General features: G+C 40.3%; 4 protein-coding genes across 4 annotated transcripts; 2 read left to right on the forward strand and 2 right to left on the reverse strand. All coding sequences in view use genetic code 12, as the record gives it.

The window, feature by feature from the left end:
* Window positions 1–3,269: 3,269 nt before the first annotated feature.
* Window positions 3,270–4,699, forward strand: RJT20DRAFT_3642 (Hyphally regulated cell wall protein N-terminal-domain-containing protein; the record flags this gene model as incomplete). Its single annotated transcript, XM_064919848.1, has 2 exons — window positions 3,270–4,606; window positions 4,642–4,699. The coding sequence occupies 2 exons, from the start codon at window positions 3,270–3,272 to the stop codon at window positions 4,697–4,699; spliced, it is 1,395 nt and encodes a 464-aa protein (XP_064771730.1).
* Window positions 4,700–6,960: 2,261 nt separating this feature from the next.
* RJT20DRAFT_3644 (uncharacterized protein) lies at window positions 6,961–9,086 on the forward strand (the record flags this gene model as incomplete). Its single annotated transcript, XM_064919850.1, has 2 exons — window positions 6,961–6,975; window positions 7,008–9,086. The coding sequence occupies 2 exons, from the start codon at window positions 6,961–6,963 to the stop codon at window positions 9,084–9,086; spliced, it is 2,094 nt and encodes a 697-aa protein (XP_064771731.1).
* Window positions 9,087–9,597: 511 nt separating this feature from the next.
* CKA1 (casein kinase 2 catalytic subunit) lies at window positions 9,598–10,608 on the reverse strand (the record flags this gene model as incomplete). The annotated part of the gene is made up of 1 exon (XM_064915609.1): window positions 9,598–10,608. One exon carries the CDS (start codon window positions 10,606–10,608, stop codon window positions 9,598–9,600), a length of 1,011 nt encoding a protein of 336 aa, XP_064771732.1.
* Window positions 10,609–12,164: 1,556 nt separating this feature from the next.
* Window positions 12,165–13,858, reverse strand: LTV1 (Ltv1p). Its single transcript, XM_064920979.1, has one exon. It carries the CDS (start codon window positions 13,763–13,765, stop codon window positions 12,332–12,334), a length of 1,434 nt encoding a protein of 477 aa, XP_064771733.1. The 5' UTR covers window positions 13,766–13,858; the 3' UTR covers window positions 12,165–12,331.
* Between the last annotated feature and the right edge of the window lie 63 nt (window positions 13,859–13,921).

The following is a 13,921-nucleotide window of genomic DNA, read 5'->3' on the forward strand; positions in this document are numbered from 1 at the left end:
TCGTGGAAGCTTTTGATGGAGGATGCAGGTCTTGGTAGATGTGCAGGACTCGGAAATCTTTCTTCTGATTGACGTATGGATGTTTTAGTAAAATGGTTGGCTAAGAGTTGGATAGGAAATGGATAAGTGGTGGGTAGGAGCTGTTCTTATTAGTGTTGGATAAGAGTGGTTAAGTGTTGGACAAGTGGTGGGTAAGAGTTGGCCAAGACGAAAAGGTTGTAGGTCTTTATTTATATGAGTTGGAGAAGAGTTGGGCAAGACAAAGAGGTTGTAATCTTTATATTTATATAAGTTGAACAAGTTGAATAAAAGAATTGGACAAGAGTTGGATAAGTGCTGGGCAAGATCATTATATTAAAAGAGTTGGATTAGACTAAAGATGCTGCAGATCTTATATTTATATGAGTTGGGCAAGTATAAGTGATATGCACTTGAACCTTGTGAATTAAATTTATAGTTGGAGGAATTCGATATTGCCATTGGAGATAGGAGATAATGGACTACATTCACAAGTGGTTCTACATTAGATTACTAAATGAAGGGTGATATAAATAGAACAATCAGATTGGTAACAATAAGAGGTTGTGATCGTACAGATGGCCCTCAATAATGGCCATTGCAAGAATAGCTAGCTGCAAAATACTCATTTCGGGCACAAGCACTTTGCATTGACCAGCATAATATTGATCACTCGTGTACTAGTTAAAGCGGGCTATTTCGTAATATCATTCAGGTTTCTTTGCGTATCTTACGGGACAGCACGGCTCAAAACCTCTTCACAATGAATTGACTATAGAGAGGTGATTTCGTCATCCAGCACCACCAGCTTGAAGACTGCGACATCTGCTTCTGCCATCTTGGCATTTCTTCCTCTATTCCTACTGGTATTATTCATATGTCTCTTCTATTATCTTCTGTTTTGACCTGTTTATCAACCTCCCAGTTTTTTTTGTGGTAACTATCAAACAATGCAAGAACAGTTATGCAACGTCTAGGAGCTTCTAAAATAACAATGGCCTTTTCTGCTGCCCTTATGCTTCTCTTGAGACTCTAGTATACCGAGCGACGGTAATCTTGCTCTCTAATTGTATTATCAGATTCTTTGCTCAACCACATTTACTTAACTGAGCCAATGGGTGCTACAGCTGATAGACTCGTTATACACTCACAGGTTCACAATTTGATCCAGTCATTTCAATGACGCAGTGGGACCCACACGACAGTTGCCATAAGATAATCAGCGAAAGAGTCTCTGCCTCTCTCTTATCCAAATGCCCTGTCAAATTACTGCTCAAACTGTTGAAGGCGAAAGTTACCCAGACTGTTTTGCAGCTTCACCCTTCGCGTTTTATTTTTTGATAATATAAACTGTTACTGAAGATGCTGCATCAATTTTCCTGTCCTTCCTATAGATGTACTAATCGCATATCGGCAATATTCGACGTCTTGTCCTTATTTGATATTTTCTTTCTAGATTAAAGTCATAGTTAATAACCAAGAAGTCGACAGTACAGTTGTTGCAATTTCAATTCAAACTTGCAGCTCGCATTGGTTCATACTAATCACAAGAAATAATTCAAACATGCAACATGTTGTTCTCAATACTAATTTACTGGAAGGGTAGTGTGAACTTTATTGGGGTTTAATATGAATCAATTCTGGCCCCTAGTTAGAATCATAAATGAAAAAAACTTTATGTATGTGAGATTGAATTGAGTTTTAGTGATTAACTGCAGGCAGCTGCCTAATCTTTTGCATGAAAGATCTAATATTATCTACGACGGTGTTCGCCTAAAAAATAATTTACTAAGACAACTTTACGAAGTTCATTGTTTCTATGAGTAGTAATGACACGGAGCTAATTGTATGACAATGTGCATTTGTATATCTTGATGTTATCTAGCATGGCATTGTCACAACCGACCTGAAAGAAGATTTATTACAGTTCTTAACCAAGCCAGTGGCAATACTATCGTTTAGTGGATAGGAAAAACTACGAAGTATAGCTACCTCGATGTGTATGCAAGAATCCACAAAATGAGGTATTGTCACAATTTTACATTATTTTCTCATTCCTAATCCAATCTCATAACCGAGTTTGATAGGCAAGCTGTATTAGTTTACCGTCACAAAGACAAGTTATGAAGACTTATTAACCCGTTATCATCGAATATAACAAAGGGGCTGGAAATTCAAGCACGTTGCACGTTAGCATCTTCGGAAGTACTCAGTGATAGAGCATATTCTTAATAGTAACTCCTATTCTTGATAGCTACTCCTATTCTTGATAGTTTTACTCAGATTTTTGGGACGGGAGTTTTCCTTTCAAAGAAATGCTCTACTGGCTGGGACCACATACTAGGAGTTCTTAACGATAAAAAAGCCACACGAATGGGGCCACAACAAAAGCACTCCTGTCCTTGGGTTCCTCTACTCCAACCTTATATTCCCGTTGACTGTGCAATAAGATGCTATGCGTTTTGTGAACTAAAAAAAAACTGAAGTACGAACATTAAAGGTAAAACAATTGAATTTTTGGCCTCTCTCCGCACACATTTTCGTAATGGTTCTGTAAAAAATATGCACATTGGGTGATATTTTTTTCTTCCTACACATATCAGTTTGTCAGCTTGCACGATGCATCAATTTTTAGGATAACCTTAAATTTTATCAAAGGCGGCGCTCTCGTGGCTTTACCCTTCGTTTTCTATGGAGTATCGATGTAAGGGCATTTAAGTTACAACTCCTACGCCGCGCTAGAAGAAGGAAGAGGATCGGTGACGATAAATAGTCCGAAGGCACGAGCCACAGATCTAGCTTTTTCCATCAACTAATCAAACTTTTAACACCTATTCCTTATTATTTGCAAACCCTTCTCTGTCCAAGAAATAACTGTCTTTCCCGATTAGTAAAAATATATCTACAATAATTGACAGAGTTCACAAATTTAGAACAAATTATTATTAGATCTGCCCCAGCCGATTTTGAATTATTTTTTTATCTGATTCATGCAAGTGATATTGTTGCACATCGTAAAATGGATGTAAAAACCGATTTTGGTGAGTCAAGGAGTCGTCCTCACATTGCAACGGTATGGTGTCTCCATAGTAATAGCCTATAGTAATAGCACGAATTAAGCCTTGCCTGAAGCGATGGCTTATGACAAGATTTCGACACAAACTACTTTCATTAGTGAATAAATTAACATTGGTCCCATCAAATTTTGCATTCATTTTTTAGGGCTTGCTAGTGATAGAAACATAGCAAAAATGAAGCTATTCCTTCTAGTTGCATGCTTATTCCTTGCGAGATGTATTAGAGGTTTAGACGTCACGTCCAACTCTCAGTGGACAGGAGGCTCCATATTTGAGGATTCATTGACAATTTCAAACGGAGCAACTTACACGATGAATGGTATGGCCGATATCTACTTTCTCGGTTATACAGCAGACATAGGCTGTAAATTAATAGTAGATCAAACACAGCAAGGATTCTATGCGGCCTTTCAGGACCTAGCAAATTCTGGAACCATCCTAATTGATTCCTTCGATCAAACTGCTGATGTTGATTTCGATGGTGCCTTTACAAACAGTGAAACAGCTCAGATATACATCGGATCGCTAACCAGTCCTTACATGGGATCGTTCGGAGATACTTTTACTAATGATGGTACAATACGGTTCAGGGCTCTACAAAGAGATAACTACGGTAGTATCTACTTTGAATATACCAATACACAATTGGGAAAAATGAGCTTGGTTAATTCAGTTATTACATTTGATGGCCAGATCACAGGTAGCGGATGTTTGAGTTTATACGAGGAATCTATTGCTATATTCTTCCTGTCAGATGTAGTACCACCTGAGTACAGTATTAACTTAGCATCACCCGACTCGTCAATTGTAATATCTAATGGCATTGTAAATTCGCCTGATCCTTATGCTACCGTTACCAATTTTGGTTCAGGAAACGCCATTGTCTTCACAGCAACTGTCAATAGCTTTCAGTACGATGCAACTTCAGGAATATTGCAAATAAATGCAGATGGTGTAATTACAGCATTTAGCATTGGCTTGGGATATCAAGATTGTGGGTTCGTCATAATAACAGATGCAAATGGTTATTCTGATAGTCAGAGCAATGCAGTTGCTTATATCCCACCTGCTCCAAACCCAACGACCTGTGTTGATGACTACTGGCCTAACCCAATTTCTTATACCTTCACCACAGATGTTACTGTGGATGGCCAGCCAACACAGCTCACCGGTGCTGTTACCATTTCTGCTGATGGTAGTACAATGACTACTGGTACCACGTACTTCCATCCATCGCTAACGCCAACTAAAAAGAAGAAGAGAGATTTCACTACAGGTGGTGATGGAATTTGTCCAACTTCGCTGGAAGTTGAAAGCTCTCTTTCAAGTGAAGTCTCGTCCTTGGAACCATCAAGTACATCAGATTACTCGTCAAGTGAACCATCATCCGAAGTGCTGTCTACCCCAACCGAGTCTTCTTTTTCATCTGAAGCTTCTTCATCTGAAAGTGAGACAAGCTCGTCGATAGAGCCATCTTCGAGTGGAGAGTCATCTTCGTCCGCTGTTAGTTCGTCGGACAACCTGGAATCTGAATCATCTTTTGAAGAACCATCATCACTGCAACCATCCTCGATATCTTCAATTGGAGTATCAACTTCATCTGATGAGGATTCTTCAACTTCTGAGCCGTCTTCATCTTCTTCTCAACTGATATACTCGTCGAATGAATCAGCGTCTTCCGATGAACTGACTTCACTGGAAGCGCCATCCTCATCGGAAGTACTGTCATCATCAGAACTGTCATCAGGAATTTCTTCTACATCGGACAAGTCGTCTTCATCTGATATTTCATCATATTCTTCTGAGGAATCATACTCATCTGTTGCTTCATCTTCAGAAGAGCTGTCTTCATCGATGCCGTCACTCTCATCGGAAGTACTGTCATCATCAGAACTGTCATCAGGAATTTCTTCTACATCGGACAAGTCGTCTTCATCTGATATTTCATCATATTCTTCTGAGGAATCATACTCATCTGTTGCTTCATCTTCAGAAGAGCTGTCTTCATCGATGTCGTCACTCTCATCCGAAGTACTGTCATCATCAGAAATCTCTTCGTCAGCGGAATCTGTATCTGATACTGTATCCTCATCGAGTTCCGATGTATCCTCATCGAGTTCCGATGTATCTTCATCATCCTCATCGTCGTCAGATGTATCATCATCATCGTCATTGTCGTCAGATGTATCATCATCGTCGTCAGATGTATTGTCATCGTACTCTTCCAATATAACCTCATCTTCCGACGTATTCTCATCTACTTCTGATGTACTGTTATCATCCTCATCTCCTTCATCGTTGTCAGAGGTATCCTCATCGTCCGGAGAGTCCTCGTCTACTTCCGATGTATTCTCATCGACTTCATCATCGTCGTCCGATACATCCTCATCCTCCTCATCATCATCATCATCTGAGGAATCATCATCTTCATCGGTTGTATCATCATCTTCATCGGTTGTATCATCATCTTCATCGGTTGTATCATCATCTACTTCCGATGTATCATCATCTTCATCGGTTGTATCATCATCTTCATCCTCTGTATCATCATCTACTTCTGATGTATCATCATCTTCTTCCTCTGTATCATCATCCTTGGCGGAAGCATCATCATACCCATCCGAAGTACTTTCCACATCAGAGGTGCCCTCATCATTCCAAGATAATTCTTCGTCTGAACAATCAAGTTCGTCTCTTGAATCTTTGACTTCTAACACAGCCTTATCTACAGCTGGAGATTCATCCTTGTCTGAGGTATCTTCGTCTTCTGAAGTACAATCTTCATCGGAGGTCTTCTCATCTTCCAACTATTCAATTTCATCTGACATATCGTCTTCTTGGTTGGACACTTCATATCTGCTTGACCTTTCTTCTTCTGTAATAGCTTCATCCACCTCTGAGCTTTCGCTATCCCTGTCGTCGCAAACATCACTGTCCTCAGACGTTTCTGCTTCTTCTGAATTGTCATCTTCCTCTGGAAGTGAATGGTCTGATGCACTGACTTTGTCTGAAGTCGTTTCTTCTGAAGTATTATGTTCTGAATCTTTTTCCAATGAACCATCTTCATCAGAAGTAGCTCTTTCCTCTGGAGCAATTTCTGTTTCTTCATCGGAAGTTTCAAGCTCAATTGAACTGTCATATCCATCTGAGATTTCATCGTCTGTGTCTGTGGAAGTTCTGGCCGCTTCTGGAAGTGCCTCTACTTCTGAAGGAACTTCATTCTCCAATTCTGAAGTATCATCTTCTTACAAGGGATCTTCTTCGTTGGAGGCTTCTTCTTCGACTGCTTCAATTTCACTGGGTGTCTTGTCTTCATCTGACTCCTCAGCTGGTTCTGAGGTATCAACGTCAATCGAAGTATCATTGCCAATTGTCGATATTTCATCTTCGTCGTTGGCTGTATCAAGCTTTCTTTCATCAGCTTCTTCTTCCTCATTGGCTAGTTCATCTTCGTCGTTGGCTGTATCTTCGTCTTCATTGGCTAGTTCCGAGATTGAATCTCTGGAAACTTCAAATTCCTCTCAAGAATCGTCAACAGTCGAAGCTCAATCTTCATCTACCGGCTCTTTCGTTGCTTCCAGTTCCATTTCTTCTGTGAGCTCGTCATTCGAGTCAAATTCTAGTGAAACTCAGCAGACATCTTCATCTGAACAATCGTCTTCGCAAGAAAGCCTTTCAATTGCTCCGTCTTCTTCATCAGAGACTCCTTCTTCGTCTACAGAAGCTACGAACGAATCGGAAACCGTATCTTCTTGGACCAGCACAATTGGTTCGTCGACCAGTCTGCTTTCCTCAACTTCTTTGAACCTAAGCAGTAATTCCGAAGAACAATCCAGTTCCATTTCAGTTCATACAGTGTCTAGTGATGAATCCCTCACAAGTGAACGCGTACTGTCATCTTCCTATGTGGAGTCATCTTCATCTCAGGTTCTGGAGGCTTACACGCCTTCGGAGCACCTTTCATCTTCAAATGCTGGTAATCTGGAAGTATCGACACCTTCAAATGAAGGCACAAGTATTCCTACAAATTCAGCTACAAGCTCTACTATAGAGAGCTTACAATTCCTGTCTTTCAGTAACACTTCGTTGGTATCTTCGTCTTTGTCAAGTAGAGAGAGTTTCCATTTGACAGCTTCACTTTCTTCTGATCTCTCCATTCTGATTACTTCAAACCTTGAGTCATCACAGTCCAACTTACATTCTTCCCTGGCATCTGGTCCAATTGCCCTTTCTACTTCTTCCATTTCTGATTCAACCACTACCAACCCTATATCATCTTCTTCCAATTCTGATCTTATATGGTCTAGTTCTGTTTCATCGTCTTCTGTCACCGAAGAAGAATCTTCTGTCACTGAAGAAGAATCTTCTGTCACTAAAGAAGAATCTTCTTCATTATCCGAACTTCTTTCTGCTACTTCCACCACCCATAGTCTTGGTGCTCTGTCAACTAATCTTTCCGACCATATTTCATTCTCGAAATCGCTGGAGGGTTCTATCTGGAGCTCCGCTGTGGCTCCACTGTTGGCTCTGCTGGTTCTGATTCTGGGGCCTCTGTCAATACTACCAGCTACATCTACTATTACGTTCCAGATATCTGCAGTGGCAGTGCCACCACAGACCTTCCATGATTTCGTAAGTTTGGATGATCATACCATCATATTTGCCGAATCCCAAGGCCCCTACTTCCAACTTTTTCTTCCTGGTGGATACATAAAGATCAATGGCTTATTTTTACATGTTGATCAAGGCCTTGGTTTCTACCTTGATGAGAGTCCCTTTGAGGGATGGGAGTTTAGTGACGGATCTAACCCGCTTGCAAAAAGAGAGCATGACGAGTTGCTTGAGGCTCCAAATGGACAGACTGAGTTCTACTTCTGTCCAAATGAGATCTCTCCCATCCAACTTGTCTCAATAGCTCCGGATTGCGTCCTTGGAGATTTGCACATCTTGGAGTTCATTGGTACCACCTCAACAGGTGCAGACACTGGTCCCAGCGGAGTTTCTGGCTCTGGATCTGCTATTACTAGTGCTACTATTTCAGCAGGTTCTTCTTCTGAGTTGGGCTCTGAGTTGGGCTCTGAATCTCATTCTGGTACTAGTGTCGTTTCAGTATCTACTTCTGCTACTTCAGTGACATATAGTGGTACTATCTCCACGGTGCTAACTACGGTCATTACATCTAGCCAAGTTGTCACCATAACTGAATGTCCAAGTACAATTACAAATTGTCCAGCAGAATCTATAAGGACTGTAACTGTTCCTCTTACATTAACCACTACATATTGCCCCAAGACTCAATCGTCTCAAAAATCTAGTACGTTGACCTATACGTCATTTGAAACACTGGTGATCACGAAGTGTCCTAGTTGTCCTCTAGATTACAGATCAACGACTGTCATTGAACACGTTCTCTCATCGACATACTGTCCTCTAACTGAGAATTCTCAATCCACCGATATCGGTAAAATTGAAGGGGAATCGGGACACTTAATAAAGCTGGCAACTACAGAAGCAGCTATAGGAACAAGAAGTACAATTGTTCCACCGAATAACAAAGCTCCTCTACCATCAGCAAATGGTGCCACTACTGCCATCACGAATATAGTCACAGCAAAGTCTATTGCTAAGACTATTCCATTGGGTTTTTCTACTCCAATTATAAATTCCCCAGAGAACACTGTCTCACGCGAGCTACTCACAAGGCCAGTTCTTTCAGAAGCCTTCACTACTGCAGCTTCGGTACCAATATTCGAATCCCTACAGGTGACTGTTGCAGCAGAGCTGTTGGCTAAAGAAACCCAAATTGCTAATGGGCAATCTCCTACAATAACTCCATCATTTTTACTTCGTTCATCAGCATTCACAACTTCACATTCCAGCGATTCATCTCAAACTGTTTCTGTTAGCATCCATATCGAAAACAGAGCTCCAAAGGTGGTCGGCTCTCTCTTGTCCTCTTTGTTGGTGGCCGTCATAGCTTACTTCGTTTAGTTTGACTTCTGAAATGAAAGTCATTCTATGGAATCATAATTTCATTTCTTAAATTATATTTCGCAGCTTAATTTCGGTTTATTCCCTTCAGAACGTCATGGTTATTTTCATGTTCTAGTTGCTTATGAATGAGTAACTTATATTCATTTTCATTTATTTCTTATGGAAATTCTAGGGGTACATCAGAAGGTTATTATGTTTTATTATTAAATAGGCAAAAATTAGGCAAAAGAAGGTTTTCTTCGGTGGTAAATTCATAGCTATTCCAATAGAAGATTCGTTTGAAACAAGCATTTCTTTCATGTAGTCTGAAAAGTAGTTGATGACTTCTTCCCATGTAGGTGTTCGTACTACAGCAAAGAATGGACAATGTCAGTAGACAGACAGTTGTCTACATATTTCGGCTCTTCAATCATTAATTATATATTTCTTCAAGAACTGAACTATATGTACTTCCCCATCTACAGCTAATTCTAGCAACAATCTTCATTCATGACACCTCTTCTTTGATTTATTTGTTGGCAGCGGCCCTGACAGGGTCAAAGTATGCATGCTCCATGGCCTCCTTGGCGGTTAATCTCTCTTGGTGGTCGTATCTCAAAAGTTGATCAATGAAATCAAGGAATTCCTTGGAAAGTAAGTGCTGGTTGTTGTCGTTGATGAACCGCTCCCATGGTCTGCGGTTGTAGTATCCTATGTCCTCGTACTCCTCGCTAAGTGTGAGGTTGTATTTCTCGAGGTATTTATTAAGACTGTTCGATCCCAATACTCTTACTATTTGTACCAACTGATCGGTGTTGGATTTACCGTGGAAAAATGGCTCCTTCATGAAAACCATCGATGCTAGCATACACCCGTAAGACCACAAGTCCAATGAATAGTCATACAATCTGAAATCCACCAAGAGCTCGGGCCCCTTGAAATATCTGGAAGCAACACGTACATTGTACTCAGTACCAGGATGGTAGTATTCTGCCAACCCCCAATCAATAAGTCTTAATGACCTTTTTTCGTGGTCTATCATGACGTTGTGTGGTTTCACATCTCTGTGCATGATACCCATGGAATGTGAATAGTCTAAAGCCTTTAAAAGCTCATACATGTAGTACCGTATGTCATAATCGGTGAATGTTGGATAAAGTGTTCTGAAGTCTATGTTGTTGATGTGTTCAAAAATCAAACCAGGGGTTTTCAGCTGTGGCTCTCTGACCACATCCAATAAAGCTACGATGTTTGGACCCTCGACCAAGTTCTTAAGAATTGAGATTTCTCTCTTGATCTTCTTTCTTTTGACCGGCTTTAATACTTTGATGACGACCTTATCGCCCTTGGCGAGATCTATTCCGAGAAACACTTCCGAGTACTTACCTCTTCCGAGTTTCTTGATGATTTCGTAGTTTTCTTGCGAGCTCCATTTGATGTTGAGGTCGTCGTAGTCCCAGTATGCCTGGGCCTTTGTTGAGAGGGCGTCTGAGTACACTCTTGCCACCGAAGTGACCGAGTTGTGGTTAGACGAAGACATGCGATTAGTGTATCTAACGATAACTGAGTTACCGGAGTTGAAGCAATACGATAAGTAGCTAAGAGATACAAAAACAACGAAGAGGAGCGAGATTCGCTGATAGAACCTTATCTTGTGTGGTTGTTGTTAGCTATGACGTGTTTGAGGCTTCTAGCTGATGATTTCCTGCTAGATCTTGGCTTCCTGGTAGACAGCCTATTTTTAGTGTGCAACCAACTTTCTGTGGTACCTACAACACCACTACTAGTCGAGTAATAACGAGAATCCGACCGCGGAATTTGCTGAAAATCACTCCGTCCGATGTCTGGAATGGTTTGTGACGTTTGCCGCTGTCTTTACGATGGAATACCCGTCCGAACCCTGGATTCTCTGTGGAAATAACCGCTGTCCTCACCCTTAAATAAAATCGTGTGTCAGAAAATTTTCTGTACGGTTATGGGTGGTGTGCATACAGGTGAAGGTTCTTAACTATGGAGGGAGTAGTAGAGGGACCAGTAGTGGGAGCTGTAGAGGGAGCTGTAGAGGGAATAGTAGTGGTAGAGGTAGATGTTAGGTGGTTGGGGTGGTTGGGTTGATTAGGGTGAAATTTGGGGTTATAGTGGCGTGGACGTGGGAGAATAGAAGCAGACAAATTTCGGCAAGAAACGGCTATTTTTCTATTTTTCTATTTTCTGTGCAATTCCATTGGGAGTCAAATAACCGTTTACTACTCTTAAAAGTTCTTAAGTTGCTGTTGGGTCTCTCAAAGAAACATTTCCGTTAAGTGCGTACGAGCTAAGAAAAAAATGGGGATTCAAACGGCGTGTGCTACCATGTGGAGGTGAGCACGCTACCATGTGGAAGAGTTGTTTTTTACAACGGTATTTAACAGTGGTGGATTTAACGGTGGTATTTAACGGTGGTATTTAACTATGGAGCTGTAGCCTTGAAATGTTTTTTTAATTGTTATAGTATTCTTTTTAACTGTAGCATTTAACTATGGTGCTGTAGTATGATATGTTGTAGTATGATATGTTGTATATATTGTTATAGTATTCTTCTTAACTATGGTGCTGTATCTATGAGATGATGTATTCTTTTTGACTGTTATAGTATTCTTTTTAATTATGGTGCTGTAGCTTGAGTAGCAAAGAAGGGCATAGGAAATGTTGAACTTAGCTATTGACTATAAATTTATTGTAACTTGTAACGGTGAGAGTTACATGCGTGGTGTATGATACTAGAGGGCTTCAGACAGTTGAAAAGTGTAACAGCGTTTGTGGAAGTGTAGTATAGGTGTAAATATGGATTCTCTAGCTTTGACGATACAATGGTTTACTATTACGGCTTGATAAGATTCCTTCGTTGATGATTTCTCATATATACGCCTCCCTCTTTTCATTATAGCCATCTATACATCTGTAATGATTCGACACTTCGTCATTGTTCTTCTGAGTTCAAGAATGAATTAACGTATATTTATATATACCACATGGAATAATGCTTATAACCAACAATGCTCTGGAAATTGTCCAATCTCTTATAAAAAGATAAGACAATCGTGTGAATCATATTCATTTTATCCTTATGAAGCTATCATGAGAGCTCAATTCAACAATAGCAACATATTTATGAGCTCAAGATCCAAACTTCACTTCTATTCTACAACTCATAACAACTCCACTTTTCACCTATATTTCATGCAATTATTAACTATCTTATCTTTAACTCATACCATCTATGATTATCTTTGGATGCCTCTGTCTATGTTCAACTTGCTCAATGTCGATCCAAGCATGTCTAATGAGTTGCTATTGACAGCTTGTCCCTTTTCCTTCTTTCTTCTGAGTGCTGTTTTACCTTTAGAAACGGAATCAGCGGCCTCTTGTAATCTCTTCTTCTCTTCATCCTTTCTTACCACCTTTCTTCCACCACTCTCCAACTCGTAGTTGTCAAGGAAATCATCAAGCATGTCCTCAAAATCGACTCTCTCATTCTCCATTTTGAACTCCTCGTATTCTTCTTCCTCGGAATCCTCCTCAAATTGTCTTGCCAATTGCTCATATCTGTCGTCAAGCAAAGTCAACCCTTCAGTTCTAAAATTAGCCGATGATGTCATAGAGAATGATGTAGTATCGGTCATGGCACCTTTCTTCTTTCTCAACTTTGTTTTGGACTTCTTACTGGATTTGCTGAGAACTTCGCCGGTTGGCAATTCACCAACAACATCATTCTCCTCTTCTTCTTCCTCTTTATTGTCTTCTTCTTCCTCATCGAAATCATCATCGGAATCCCACTCATTAGCCTTGTTGCCTGTTTCAGCCTTGAACTTCAGGAAATCATTACGCCAACTAGCATCAACTTTAAGTGCTGTGGAGGTGTCAAGTTCGGCTGGCGCTTCACCTGCGTTGTATAGCACTTCCGCATCCTCATAATTGTCCAGGTTGTACTTGTCATTGTATTCATCTTCATAGTTATCCATATCCCACTCATCGTACTCATCATCGTAACCATCGTAGTCAGAGCCATAGAACTCTTCTTCATCTTCTACTTCTCCGGATTGCAATAAACTGGTGAAAATGTCTTCTTCTCCATCCTTCCCTTCGCCATCTTCATCTTCTGTGATGTATGCTTCGTCTTCCAATGCTTCTAACACTTCTCTTAATCTAGGATCCATGTTGGGTTTGAAACCCTTCAACTCATCAGGTATACTTTGGTTCAATTCGTTGTTGATCTTTCTCTTATGTTCTGATGGCAACTGGCCCTTGAACAAGTCCTCTATATTACTGGATTTTTGGACAGCTTTCTTGTCAGATTTAGCTTCAATGAATATACCTTCATTATCTTGGCCTATAGGCTTCAAATGTTGCATATAATCATACTTTGAATCATCAAAGAAGATTCCATATTGCGCAGCCATACCTTCATTGTCTCTAAGGGCTTGTATTTCCTCTTTGTTAAGTGTCTTTTCAAGCTCTTCGATGGTGTATATTTTCTTCTTTGGTGCCCCCTGAACCTGTTTTACGGCGTTCAAATCGCTTTTGTTGGCATTTGTAGGGGCTTCTACAAGAACATGGGCCGAGGCCTCATCGTCATAGAATTGAGCATCATCGTGAGCTCTGTGAACAACACTAAATGTTTTAGCGTTTTTTTTGTCAAATCTTCTTCTCGGTGGCATTTTTCGTAAGCTTATCTTCTGCAGTTGTATATTTCACTTTCTAATCACTCCAAAACCTACAGAACAACTTATAGCTTCCAATAACAAGCACTTTCAATTACAATCTTCATTCATCTTTAAGAAGAGCATCTCTAAATTTTTTGAGTATTTTCTGTT

Source organism: Scheffersomyces xylosifermentans (genome assembly GCF_036884685.1).
Source record: "Scheffersomyces xylosifermentans strain CBS 12540 chromosome Unknown RJT20scaffold_8, whole genome shotgun sequence".
NCBI classification, from domain to species: domain Eukaryota; kingdom Fungi; phylum Ascomycota; class Pichiomycetes; order Serinales; family Debaryomycetaceae; genus Scheffersomyces; species Scheffersomyces xylosifermentans.